Source organism: Colossoma macropomum, unplaced genomic scaffold (assembly GCF_904425465.1).
Source record: "Colossoma macropomum unplaced genomic scaffold, Colossoma_macropomum, whole genome shotgun sequence".
In the NCBI taxonomy this organism is placed as follows: Eukaryota; Metazoa; Chordata; class Actinopteri; order Characiformes; family Serrasalmidae; genus Colossoma; species Colossoma macropomum.
Genome location: NW_023494796.1, coordinates 34,294,421 through 34,308,617, shown reverse-complemented (window position 1 = coordinate 34,308,617; position 14,197 = coordinate 34,294,421). Strand labels below are relative to the sequence as shown.

At 39.5% G+C, this 14,197-nt stretch overlaps 1 protein-coding gene across 1 annotated transcript in view; it reads left to right on the top strand.

The window, feature by feature from the left end:
• fam135a (family with sequence similarity 135 member A) overlaps positions 1-14,197 on the top strand; it is a 63,090-nt gene that overhangs the window by 23,389 nt on the left and 25,504 nt on the right. Inside the window, exons 6-9 of the mRNA XM_036583380.1 lie at positions 5,282-5,421; positions 7,843-7,913; positions 9,586-9,759; positions 10,939-11,065. Coding sequence (XP_036439273.1) covers positions 5,282-5,421; positions 7,843-7,913; positions 9,586-9,759; positions 10,939-11,065 — 512 coding nt within the window. The remainder of the gene's footprint in view (positions 1-5,281; positions 5,422-7,842; positions 7,914-9,585; positions 9,760-10,938; positions 11,066-14,197) is intronic.

The following is a 14,197-nucleotide window of genomic DNA, read 5'->3' as shown; positions in this document are numbered from 1 at the left end:
TCCGGACATTTCATTGGCAGATTAAATGTTATGTTGTATGTAAATGTCATTATTCTGCAGCAAAAGCTTTTCAGATAAAATAATATTTTGGGTTTCTGTTAGAATAGAGCCGATCTGAAGGCCAGCCTTTATTTTTTGTAAGCAGATCTATTAAGAAAGCTCTTAATACAAGGGCTGACTGTCCCTTTCTGGTTCCTCAATTTCTTGTTGTTTTGGTCTTAGCGAAAGCTGTGCTAGAATCTTTTTCTCTGAGTTAACTAGAGCAGAAGTAACGCTCTGTTAGAAGGCTCCTCAGCTGAGAAGCGTGACTGGTTTGTTTGGAAATAAGTTTGTGGCAGAGAAGGGTATTTTTTAACATGTCTGTTAGAACTTGGGTGAAGAAAGGTTCATTTTTCAGTAATTAATTCAACTTACTGTTTTAACACAAGCTTGAAGTGCCCACGTCAGGAAGTGTCGTTTACTGGTTTATCTGAGAAGACGTGCTGGTTCTAACTTGAATCTTGAATCTGCTGGATAAACTCTCAGAAATAAAGGGGCTGACCTGTCACTGGGGCGGTTCTCCTCTTGCCACTGGGGTGGAACCCTCAAGGCTCCATCTCAGTACCTTTAGTCAGGGAACATAACTGAACCATAATCCACTGAATGATATGTTCTAAGCTGTACTGACTCCACACACCCCGTCTCGTCTCCAGGCTTTTATTTTACTGTTCTGTTTAAAACATTCGGTTATGAAAAGGTACAAATACGAACTTTTCACCTGGAAACACTTATTTAAGGTTCACAATCAGACCTTAAAACCACTGTTGTACCTTTGTACCTGCACAGAACCTTTATTCCTGTTGATGTAGTTGTGCTTTGAGTGGAAAAGCATGACATTTTTCTCGTTACTGGAATTAGAAATGTATGTAGAGTAGATGTATGGTGCTGGTCAGTACCCTAACGGAGATAGAAACGGGTTACAGAAATGGGTTCTCTCACTTCCGTTAGCGCCTGTCAAGGTTTTACTTCAAATACCTTATTAACTCACAGTGTCTGTCTGTAAAGGCTGGGCATTAAAGGGGAAAGTAAACATGTACCAGGATGTATGCAGAGCTGCTAAGACTATTTTGTTGTAAAATGGTGCTTCCCGACTTCTTTACAGTGGTGGTGATAGGAACCAGGGGTCGCCATGACTACAATACAAATATAGACATTTTATTTACTGTCCAGAACCACCAGTGAACCTACACGAGTCTTCTGAGTTTATATGGAATGTTGATGATGGAAAATAGTGGAAAATCTGAAATAATAAGTTTTCTTTGCCTCACTCACCTAGCACCCTCCAAGTACCTTTCCGCCATGAATACGTTTTCAAAAAATCATACAGCAAAACTAGTGAGGGGCAATGTCTCGGACAACAGGCAGCATATTCATATTCATACACTGTTAGAAATAAAGGTTCTGTTCAGGTACATTTCTGTTCATCAAGGTACAAACAGTGTAAATGTTCCCTCAAAGCTCCAACAGTGGTTTTAAGGTCTGATTGTGAACTTTAAATAAGTTTTTCCAGGTGAAAAGTTCGTATTTGTACCTTTTCATAACCGAATGTTTTAAACAGAACAGTAAAATAAAAGCCTGGAGACGAGACGGGGTGTGTGGAGTCAGTACAGCTTAGAACATATCATTTCAGTGGATTATGGTTCAGTTATGTTCCCTGACTAAAGGTACTGAGATGGACCCTTGAGGGAACCGCCCCAGTGATGAGAGAGGAACTGACCCAACGACAGTTTAGTACCTTTATTCATCAAAGTGTACAATAACTTTCTGTGAGGGAGCTTTTAGAGGTGAACGTCTGGTTCCTATCACCACCACTGTGAACAGCTCTGACTTTGTTTACATCTTAACTATTTATTTATTATTATAAAAAATAGTAAAAATGAGTGGAATTCCCCTTTAGATAGGGCAGGTTCATTTTATGGGACAGCCCAAATAACTCCAATACTAGAGAGTATTGGAAAATTTCCAGGTAATTCAGTATGAAATTCTGATACTTCCATGAGCCACTTGGCTTACTTGTTCCAAAATCTGGGCTGGTGACCGGCGGCCTATATTACACTCCACATGCATGTTACTAACGGCAACTGAATAGTCAGAAAGCCATTGAATGAAGATATAGAACAACATATTGAACAAATGCCACTTGGTAATTGACTGTTGGCAGAGTTCTATGAAGGTCCCCTCTCATGTGTGGCTCTTATGCCTGTCAAACTTTTAGCTCAGGCTACCTTTACAAGATGTTCAGTACAGTCAGACCTGTTTGAGTACTGACAAGATATGAATGTAGGACAATTTAAAGCAAAAAAAAAAGGATTCAGCAAACCATCTCGTCAGTGATGTTAGAGTGGTAGCTTTTTATAAGGAGAAGTTTTAGTGATGAAAGCTCGACCTTCAGATGAGCTAATGCATTAATATTAACCTCTACATAATGCTGTAAACACAGATGTCAGAATGTAGTCTTTTTATTCTCACTGGTTCATCAACTGTGCAGCAAAGTTAAGAAAAGATAATTAACTAAGCTTAACATTTTTCTAAAACGTTATTGTTAGATATTATACATCATATCAAAGTGATTTTTTGCAAATACAGTAACACAGATATAGTGTAGTTTACCTTAGAGCGCCTCATTTGGTGCAGACCCTCACAAAAATGCGTTCCCACTAGTAGCGAACTGAACCGGGGTACTTTAGAAGCAGTCCGAGACCCTCCGGACCACCATTTATTAGCTTGGTGTGCCCCCAAATACAGGTTGAGAGTTCACACCTGTCAAAACGGACTGAACTACAGAAAGTGTTCGCACCAAACAGGGCAGTTTAAAGTTCAAAGTTCGGCTTATTTGGACCACTGTATAGATGTTACATTTTTTTGCAGATATTCATGGATTATTGCTTTTATAAAACAGTGTCCAACATAAAATATAATAAAGTACAGGGTGTTTCAAAAAGATTCATCCGATTTCAAAGCACCATATTTTTTCCAACCGTGAGGTGAACCAATCACAATCCAATTGAAAGAGGGGGGTCGGGGGCTCCCGAATGGCGCAACCGTGTTGGCCCTATCATCAGTCCAAGAGAGCACAATTGGCCTCGCTCTGTGGGTGGGTAGGATGGCCCCCCTGTCTCCCCCATCACCCACCATGATGCTAGTCAGTGCAGGCATCTGTTAGCTGACGTAACAGATCTGGCGGATGGCGCTTTCCTCCAAGCGCGTTCAGCTGTTGCTGGTTGCTGGATGCTGGCTTCACAGGTCTCAGAGGAAGCCTGTGCTTCAGCCTCCTAGCGTTGATAGTATCCTGTGATTGGGGGAGTCCTAACTAGTGGGTGGAATTGCAGACGACTAAATTGGAGAGAAAATCGGGGAAAAATTCTAAAAGGGGTCATAGAGTTTCTGACTGTCAGTGGAAGACGGCTCCCTTCAGTCTGCGAGGTGATGCGACCCCTGAGCAGAAAGCGTTCTGCGTTCTCCACTTCAATAAGAGTGAATCAGTCATAACTGTGCAGCGCGATTTTCGTGGGCAGTGAAGCTCCAACAGCTCGGAGTGTTTGTCGTTGGTTCCACAACACTGGATGATCTCCGAAATCGCACTGAAAGAGCCGTGAGTGCAGCGACACCCGACACGCTCAATCCAGTATGGGATGAATCTGACTATGGCGCTGATGTTGTCTGTACAGCTGGAGGAGGTTCAGACTGAGACCTTGTAACATTACATAATAAACTTTATGCTCATTTAAACCATTTACACTCTACTGCATTGATCTGTAATGATTTACAAGAGAAATAAATCATTTTGAAATCGGATGAATCTTTTTGAATCAACTTTTGAGAAAATAAGTTGTTAGTAGTGATGTACATAAACATGTATTTCTCCATGAAATGTAGTTCCCTTAGAGTATGGTATTGTTGCTAAGCAGTCATCGACTGTATGAGGAGAATGTTCGGTCACCCGTCGCTGTATATTGCAATCACTTCACTTCATATCACTACACTGTTTAATGCAGAAACCTTTGCCTTGTAAGAACCTTTTGGTCACTAAATCACCACCGTGAGTCTTATTTAGCACCAATCCAGTGGCACCCTCTTCTCACCCTGGGGCTGGATCTCACACAGCTCCCTGCTCCCTACATAGTGCACTATGTAGGAGTTTAAATACTGGATCCTGCAGCCCAACAGAGCAAAATACAGCTATGAAAGTCATTTGGGACACATCCACACTGGATAAATGATGCACTGTTTGGCTGTAAAGGCTAGAATTTCTAAACTTTCATATCTAGAACACTATTTAGGGGGGAGCACAGAGCCGTTTGGGATTCAGTCTTGGTTTGATGCTCCTTCTGACTGAAACACGAACATTTGAAGAGTGTGAGACATTCAGGTGACGTTCTTTAGACTTTTATACTGCAGTTTTACAGAGAATCACACAGTCAGTGCTTTAATTCAAGCTTGTGATATTAATGATGGAGCCATTTAGGCTGTTGGCTCTTTTAGCCTGTTAGCTAGCTGACCAGCGTAGTTCTGGGTAGGAACGTAGGTTGTCACCCCCTCAGTTTAAACAAGAAACAGGTTCTTACTGCATCAGTACACTCCATGTGAGCAGCGTGAGAGTCAAAGATTATTCCATTAACAGCAGAAGGGTTTTTAATGCTGTGGTGCAGTGATACAGAGTTCAGTGGTTGTGAGGCGGTCATAGCCGTGATGTATTGTGGATTTTAGCATGGCTTCGAACGCGGCCTTTATAGTTTTGATGTCTTCAATATTAATCTAAAATCTTCTGAGACCTGCATATATATAGATATTATGTTACCTGTGTACCCACATCTCTTTAGTTCCTCTCCACATCTCCTTGTTATTTTTTATTCTATTGTTGTATTTTATTGTATTTGTCTCTTTTAATGCCGGTTTTGAGTCTGTGTGCTTGTCTGGTCTGTTCAGTCTGTTCATGTCATACATGTGTGACTCACCAAGCCCGATTCCTCACATGTGTAACGTACTTGGCAAAACAAGGTGATTTTGAAAACGTTGTTGAACGATGATCAGCCCTGACCTTATCAAATCTCCACAGTACTACAATCTTGGAATGTCTGCTGTTACAGAGAACGTGATGGTCATCATCTCCAAACCTCTCAGATTTTAATTGCGCGTAGGAGCTTTTAGCAGCTCATTCAGAAGCTAATAATCCTAATAATCCTTCATAAGCGCAGCTTTTAATCAGAGTTCTGTGCTCACTCATGTGCTCCGTTCTTCACAGGTTCAGATCTGGCCTTCCCTGCCTCAGTGCAGGATGACGTCATCTGCAGCAAAACCTTTCAGATCCTCTACAAGAATGAAGAGATAGTCGTCAACGATGTCCTCATATTTAAGGTGAAGATGCTGCTGGATGAGAAGAAGGTGAGAGTTTCTTCCTCTTTCTGTCAGATTGTGCACTTACTGGCTCTGTTTGCATCCATTTTCTGAGCAAGCGGTACAGATGAAATGTAAAAAAATATGAATTTTGATTTTGTAACCCTCACTTTTAGCTGTTAAATGCTTTACGTAATGACAATTTCTTGAAAAAAAAAAGTTTTGGTTTATGGAAGTAATTGTGTTTGACATGTTTCCATCTCTAATTTCATGTATGTCATAACTTTTGGTGTTTTGGCTCCCCTGATGTTCACATAACTTCTAAGGACTTTTAATTTAGCTTGGTTTAGTTTATTGTATTCTCCCTGGAACCGTTACATGAGAGATGTGCAAAACAAACAAAAAAAGAAAGTGACAATCTTAAATCTAATCAATATATCTAATATTTCTAGTTATCTCTTGTTCATACCCATCTGTCTTTACTGGGCTGTGTAAAGACAACCTAGAGTAGTCCATTATTACCTGACAGTGTTTTTGGGAGGAGGATGCAGCTGCATTGAAGTACAATCATAAATAGCAGCTTCCTTTAAAATACAGTACAGTGGGGTCCAAACCTCTAAGACCACTTTGAAAATCTAGGATTGTTTTCATTTAAAGTGCACTAGCCTTTATTACAGGAAACTCTAAAGCTCTGCTCACTGGTGTCACTCTAACAACCTCCACTCAGCCTAACACTGCTTTGTTAGATCTTAGTTTGTTCTTATTTGATTTTGGTATGTTGTGTTTTTTTTTTTCATCATCTACGGTACATAATATCATTAAAAGATTCAGAGAATCTGGAGAAATCTCTGTATGTAAGGGACAAGGCCAAAAACCAGTATCTGCTGGCCGTGATCTTTGGGCCCTCAGGTGGTACTGCATTAAAAACAGACATGATTCTGTAGAGGAAATCACTGCATGGGCTCAGAAACACTTCTGAAAACCACTGTCTGTGAAAACAGTTCATCACTGCATCCATAAATGCAAGTTAAAACTCCAAAACACAAAGAAGAAACCAAATATAAACAGGATCCAGAAACGCTGCCACCTTCTCTGGGCCTGAGCTCATTTAAAATGGACTGAGGGGAAGTGGAAAAGTGTCCTGTGGTCCGACGAATCAACATTTGAAATTCTTTTTGGAAATCATGGACACTGTGTCCTCTGGGCTAAAGACCACTCAGCTTGTTATCAGTGCACAGTTCAAAAGCCAGTATTCATGATGGTGTAGGGGGCATTAGTGCACATGGCATGGGTGACGTGCACATCTGTGAAGGCACCATTAATGCTGAACGATTAATACATGTTTTGGTAACATATGCTGCCATCCAGACGACGTCTTTTTATTTATTTATTTATTTATTTATTTATTTATTATTGAGCTGGGATAGGCTCCGGCACCCCACCGCAACCCAGAAGGATAAGTGGTTTAGATCGTGTGTGTGTGTGTGTGTGTGTGTGTGTGTGTATTTATAATTGTATTTTTAAAAAGTATGTCTTATTGATTATTATTATTTTAATCCCTTTTAAATTTGGTAATTCGTCTTACCAGTGTACATTTTGTATTTTTCTCTTTTTTTTTTATAGTTTGATTTGTTCCTGTGGTTTACCAAAATTTTCTTCAGTGTGTGTGTTACTCTTTTCAGTCCCTGTTTAGTGTTCTAGTGCTTGGCTACATTGCAAATGAGAGTCATCCTCAATGTACTCATGGTTTTAATACATTATTGATTGATCGATTGATTGATAATCCTGCAAATAAACAGCAGAACAATTTCAAATTTTGAAAACATTTTAGCAGTGTGATAGACTGGCGACCTGTCCAGGTTGTTTCCTGCCTTCTGCCCAATGACTGCTGGTATAGGCTCCAGCACCCCCACAACCTAGAAGGAAAAAGCGGCTTAGAAAATGTGTGTGTGAGAAAAAAAATTACAGTAAAAGTCTTGATTAAAATGTAGAAGAAATTTTCGTGATTCTGCACTACTTTTAGGTCACTATTCAAATTTCAGCAAATTTGTGACGCTGCCCATTTTTAGGTTTTTGCACAAAAAGGTCAGATTTTTTAATTTTTTTTTTGGGTCTTCTTCCAGTGAAGCTCATGTTTAGACAACTCTCAGGTGGATTTGCTCAGATTGCTGTGCTGATAATATAATTTCTAATAGAAAGACGTCGTATTAAAGTAGAGAAGCGTGTGAAATAGAAGCACGTTCACTAGAGCTCTCAGACTTTGGGCCCTGCTGTGTATGTATTTATTTCGCAACAGCGCGTACAGTATGTGTAATTTCTATCATACAGTGCCCTCAGTTCATGGGGACCCTTGGTGGCTGTCACAGTTGCCTAGTGCAAAAAAGTGTCCCTGTCCATTTCAAACAGCTAATGAAGATCTGTCAGAAAACTTTGTTCTTCCAGTCACTACTTTGTGATGTTCCTCTCCAGGTGGAAGAGTCCCTGAACGAGATGGACTTCCAGCTGTCTCTGGACCTTTACTTCACAGATGGCGACTACACGTACGTCCTCTGTTGACTGGAAATATAACAGAGATCACTCTGACCTCTTACACAAGGACACTTAAGCAAACATAGACGGCACTTTTGTCATATGCTTGGGTGACCCTCCACCACGTGTTATGAGAACAATTTGACATAAAAAATATTCAATTCACTTTTCTTGCATAAAATGGTCCTTGATTTATTTTTTGGACCTCAATATTCAGAATCATAAAAAAAATGTTTGCAAGGGTCCTTATGGAATATGTTGCCTTGAGGAAACATTGTGTGACAATGAGAAGAAATAATATAAAGCCGTGTTCCCTGAAGTGGTGAGACCTGGTTTGTGACTGGCTAAATCCATTCCACTGTTGCACAATGTTGCTTCTAGGCAACAAACATATTACTGCAAATTCTCGCAACAAAAAAAATTGATACTGAATGTTAAAGAGGTTAAAAGAGTGCACTAAGATATAGTATTTTTATGGACTTACTCAAACTCTTCCCTTAATTGTTAACCCTGTTGTTGTCTTTAAATATGTACAGTCCCATTTCCAGAAAAGTTGGGACGCTGTGCAAAATGTAAATAAAAACAAAATGCAATGATGTGCAAATTATTTAAACCCTATATTTAATTGAAAATTGTACAAAGACAACAAATCACATGTTGAAATTGAGAAATTTTATTGTTTTTTGAAAACTATTTGCCCATTTTGAATTTGATGGCAATAACACGTTCCAAAAAAGTTGGGACGGGGGGCAACAAAAGGTTGATAAAGTGTTGTAATGCTAAAAGTTAATTGGAAACAGGTCAGTAACATGATTGGGTGTAAAAAGATCATCTCAGAGAGTCTTTCAGAAGTAAAGATGAGGAGGGGTTCACCACTCTGTGAAAGACTGCACGATCAAATAGTGCAACAATTCAGGAATAACGTTTCTGAACATAAAATAGCAAAGAACTTCTGCTTTTCATCATATAAGGCACCATTAATGCTGAATGATATATACATGTTTTGGCAACGTATGCTGCCATCCAGACGACGTCTTTTTCAGGGAAGGCCTTGATTATTTCAGCAAGACAATGTAAAACCACATTCTGCATGTATTACAGCAGCATTGCACCGTATTAAAAGAGTCCAGGTGCTAAACTGGTACATTATGAAATGAAAAATAGGACAAATGAGCCCCTGAACTGATGAGCAGCTGAAATCCTGTATCAAACAAGGATGAGAAAACATTTCACTTTCAGAACTACAGCAGTGTCTCCTCAGTTCCCAAACGCTTACAGAGTGCTGTTATAAGAAGAGGTGATGAGACACAGTGGTAAACAGGCCCCCGTCCCAAAAACAATACAAATATCTCAGTTTCAACATTTGAAATGTCTTTGTAGTATTTTCAATTAAATTAGGGTTTAAATGATTTGCACATCATTGTATTTTGTTTTTATTTACATTTTGCACAGCGTCTCAACTTTTTTGGAAATGGGGTTGTATAATGTTATTGTAAGGTGAGGAAAATTTGCTGCCCTGAGGCAACATTGTGTAAGAGAGGGTTAAAGCATGCTCTTGAGTAGCAGCTGAAGGTGGAAAGAAAGCTTCAGCATGTTGACACGTCCTTTCTCCTTTTTGAAAGGCAGTTTTGTCATTAATTAGATATTGGCCTGAACTAGCTGTGTCCATGTGTGTTCCCTTAGGCCAGAGGACTCCAGCTCTCTGCAGAGCATCAGCAGCCGGACCTTGCGCTTGCACTTTAGCCTCCACAGAGGCATCCACCAGCACGTCAACGTCATGTTTGACTACTTCCACCTGTCTGTGATATCTGTCACCATCCACGCCTCTCTCGTGGCCCTGCATCAGCCCCTCATCAGGTCAGGGAAGGGTCAGGCGCTCTGTTTAGCACAGCCAGCATTTTATATCTTTCACCTAATGTTTTCTTTTTGCTATCAAGTAAACTGCTCTGCCATTATTTTGATAGTAAATCAATGTGTTGTTTTGCTAAGTCATTATTTTGAGAAACTCAAGCTGCTTTCTGAGAACATGTTTATATTTTTCACCTCAAAAGCATGAAACATCTCAAAATAATGACTTCGAATTAATGAGAGTATTTAAGAAGAACGACGTAGCATCTTCAAATAATGACTTAGAATCGCAAAATAATGGTATCGCAGTTCACTTAATAATGAAATATTAATTAGCTGCTGGATTTTTTTGTAATTCTAAGTGATGGGATTGGACTTTGATGAGAAAGTGCTGTATTCTATCCTGTTTCTGACAGTGAAATACTTGGATGTTCTATCTGAGGCCTGAATACAATGCACAATTACCATTTATTTATTATATTTCATGTTTTTTTTTATGACTATGTTAAAAATAAATAGAAATTGTGTATTAAACTTGCATATTAAGTTCTCTGTAGACCATATGTGTCATTCTCCAGTCCTCATGGGCCATAACACTGCAGACTTCAGCACAGTGCTTCATTAAACACACCTGATCCAGCTCATCAGCTAATTATCAAGGCCATGAACTGAATTCAGAGTGTTAGATGAGGGTACACGCTGATCTCCACAGCACTTTGGCCTGAAAGGTCCCCAGTTTGACACACCTGCTGTAGAGGATAACTTGTTTTTTTATTTAAATTAACTAAACATAACATAATTTGTCCAGGGAAGTTTAAACCTTTACATACAACAGTGAATCTCAAGACAACTCACAAGAAGTAGATGGAGCAAAATCACTAATTCTTACAGGTTTTTAAGGTTTCATGCTTTTAGAGGCTGTTGTAATCGAATATTATTGAAATTGTGTCACAGGTTTCAGTCAATTTTCAGATAGATTGTGTCCTGGTATCTTGTGGAATTCAGCGCTAACACTGCTGTGTTTAATAAATAATGCAGTTAGGTAAAAAAATATTTACCCACACAGACATTACAGTGACTTGTATCTGTTCTGAGAGAGTGTAATGAGGTCACTTGGTGCCTGGCAGCGCTGGCGTCTGTTCTCATGACCTTCACAGTTCGTGTTGACCTTCTGTGTTTGTTCTGCAGTTTCCCCCGGCTGGTTAAAAGCACCTGGCTAAACCGCAACGCACCAGCACAGAGCAAAGACTCCCTCATCCCTGCTCTGGAAACTGTGGTGTTTGGCAGCAGCTATGTCAAGCAGATTTCCCCAGATGTAAGCATGCGTACACACACACACACACACACACACACACACACACAAAAAGATGGAACCAAAGCACTGTCTTCAGATGCCTGATCAATAGAAGAGAGGAAACTGTTTGCTTTCTCTGGTGTTATCTTACATAAACACACAAGAGACGAGAAGTTACTGAAGGTTGAGACTTAAAATTCTCAGATGTCTTTACAGTGGTGGTGATAGGAACCAGGGGTCGCCATGACTACAACACAGATATAGACATTTTATTTACTATCCAGAACCACCAGTGAACCTACACGAGTCTTCTGAGCTTATATGGAATGTTGATGATGGAAAATAGTGGAAAATCTGAAATAATAAGTTTTCTTTGGGGACTATTTTGCCTCACAGCGCCCTGCATGTATCCCTCCACCATGAATGGAGTTTAAGTTCTCTAAACTATCATAAAACAGTGTCTCAGTCATCAGGCAGTGAATTCATAACCATTTCATGTAGGAACTTTCTGTGAGGAGCTTTTAGAGGTGGACGTCTGGTTCCTATCACCACCACTGTGAACAGTTCTGACTCGGCAAGTTTCTCTAGAACGGAGAACCACTCTGAACCACTCTGTTTACATCTTAACCTTGTAATTATGCAGAAATCCTGAAAAATGCATGGCTTTTCCCCTTAAGGTTGTTGTCTGTCAGAACTTAGAGCTGCTCTGTGCTTTGCCTGAGACAGTTGGCAGTATTCATTTACTGCCCTCATTCAATTAGGGAAGCTGATTCTGATTGTGACACAACGCTGAAGTGGCACTGTCAGTCTTGTGCAACTGATTATAACGGTAATACTGGAGACTTCAGAAACACTTTAGACCCTTAGACACAGTTGTGCAGCAAGCATGTGAAGGAGATGATGCAGTCGTATGCACAAACGTTTTGTTGGTTTTCTAAATTAAAATAAGAAAACATCCTTTACAGAGAACAAATGTATTGCACAATTACCGTTTATTCGCTAAATTATTATATTGGAGGGAGGAATAACATAAAATATGAAATTGTACAAAAGTACGAATGCCTTGATTTCATGTTTTATATTTAAATGTTAAACTCAGCAAATAAACTGAAATTGTGCTCTAAAATGAGCAGATGAAATTGTGTTTACTGTAGAGGATATTTTAAACCATTTTGACTTTAAAAATGAACCAAACATTGAAGTTAATTTGACCTGCGGTGTTCAAACTCTGCATATGACTGTACATGATATGGTTAGCTCCTCTTTTCTTTCAGCACTGGGGCCCTCTTTAGCTTTTATTCACCTCACCATGACATTTAACTGCTGTGTGTTTATGCATTCTTTTCTCCGGCAGTGTTTTCAGGCCAGCTGACTCACCTCAGCAGTTCTGAATCACCTCACATAGCATCAGAAAAATAAAGAGGGGAAAAACAGATGTAGAAAGCCTTTCACAGTCTGGATAAACATGTGACTTTCCTTATCTTCCAGTATTGTTTTTAACCTGCCCTCTCAAGGCAGGTTTGCTGGATAAGCAAATTTTGTGATGGTAGAATTTTTAGAAGTTCCTGTGTAGCGAAAAGTTGAAGCTTTAAGCTTGAACTTGCACATCACTGCTGTTGGTACAAAACCTTGTATGTCCAAAATGGTAACTTTACAGGAGAGGGAAAAAACATACTTTACTTTTACTGTAACGCAGTGGAACCAGAATTTTTTCCAAGTCATTTCGGACCGTTTCTTTTAGTCCATTCATCGGGAAATTTACACACAATGTAAAGGACAACAGGCATTTTATTATTATGTCAAAAACTGAAAAACGATATGGAGATACGAGGTTTTGTTCTGACAGCAACGAAATACAGATGTTTGCACATGTGCAGCGTTCATAAGACAGAGCCTACATAAAAAGTTGGCGCTCGCCTGCGCCTAACGTGCTGTGTGTAGTGTCCAACTGCCGACCCGCAGTACCACACTTTCAGACCTGCACTATCAGCTCCTTACAAGTGCGCCTCTAGTGGTTCATTTCAGAATTGCAGTCACACTTTCCTGTCCTTACGAGAGAATTTTAACATGACATTTTTGTTTTTTTAGCAGCAAAGTGTCTACAGTACGTGGTAATGCTGCTTTCTAGCGCAAGTGAGGCGACAGTTTTGTACGTGGAGGAGCTTGTTAACCTGTCGTGCGCATTTTTGTGACAGATAAAGAGGAAACTGAGGTTGTGAAATGGGTGTTCATTAGCTTGCTGGAATATGTCAGTATTGGCCTATTTTACTGGTGTTTTGAACCCATACACTCTTAAAAAGGATGGATGAAGGTTCTTCAAGGGTTCTTTGGTAATGGAATGGTTCTGTTGAGAACTTAGTTGTACATAGAATATTTAGGTATTGTTTACATTCTGAATGCTGTTAAGAATCATTTAGTGTGTTTACATGCACTCAGTAATCCAAACATAATCAGATTTCTGCAGTTATTCGATTATTCAAATGGTCATGTAAACACCATACACCGATCTAGAAATCTGATTAAGAAATCTGATAAAGAGCTCAGTAATCAGATTTCTCAGTGCAGTAAACTCTTACTCTGATTTCTTTTGGATTTCTCAGTCTGAGCATTTGTGAAAACAGACTGCGCTACCGGAAATGAGCGAGCAGTGTCGCCGCGAGACGCAGCAAAACACATTTGGAGCAATGCTGAAACCAAATACATGCTTGACGAAATGAAGGATTTGAATATTCTTTATCTTCTAGATGATGTATGTTCATATTTTAAGGTAAAGTGACTCAATGTTTAAAAAAAAGCTGCAGCCCGAAGTTTTAGTTTTACGTTACGTTTACGTCACGTCTTCTTCTGTGAGTTTATTGGCTGGTTGTAAAGCAGAAATCTGAATACTCTCTGACTCATGTAGACCTGGAGTTTCCCCTTTATCTGATTACTCAAGAGCATGTAAATGTGTTTATCGGATTACTGACAAAATCTGATTTTTTGCAGTTATCAGATTAAGTGCATGTAAACACACTGTGTGAACTGCTGTATCTTTGTCAGTCATATCTAATAGAGCTGATATGCAGACCTCTGCTTGGCCATTTGAGCTACTAAACTTGTACTTAACTCTGAATTAAATACAGTAAAGTTGCTAGGCTAAACGCTGAGACGTAA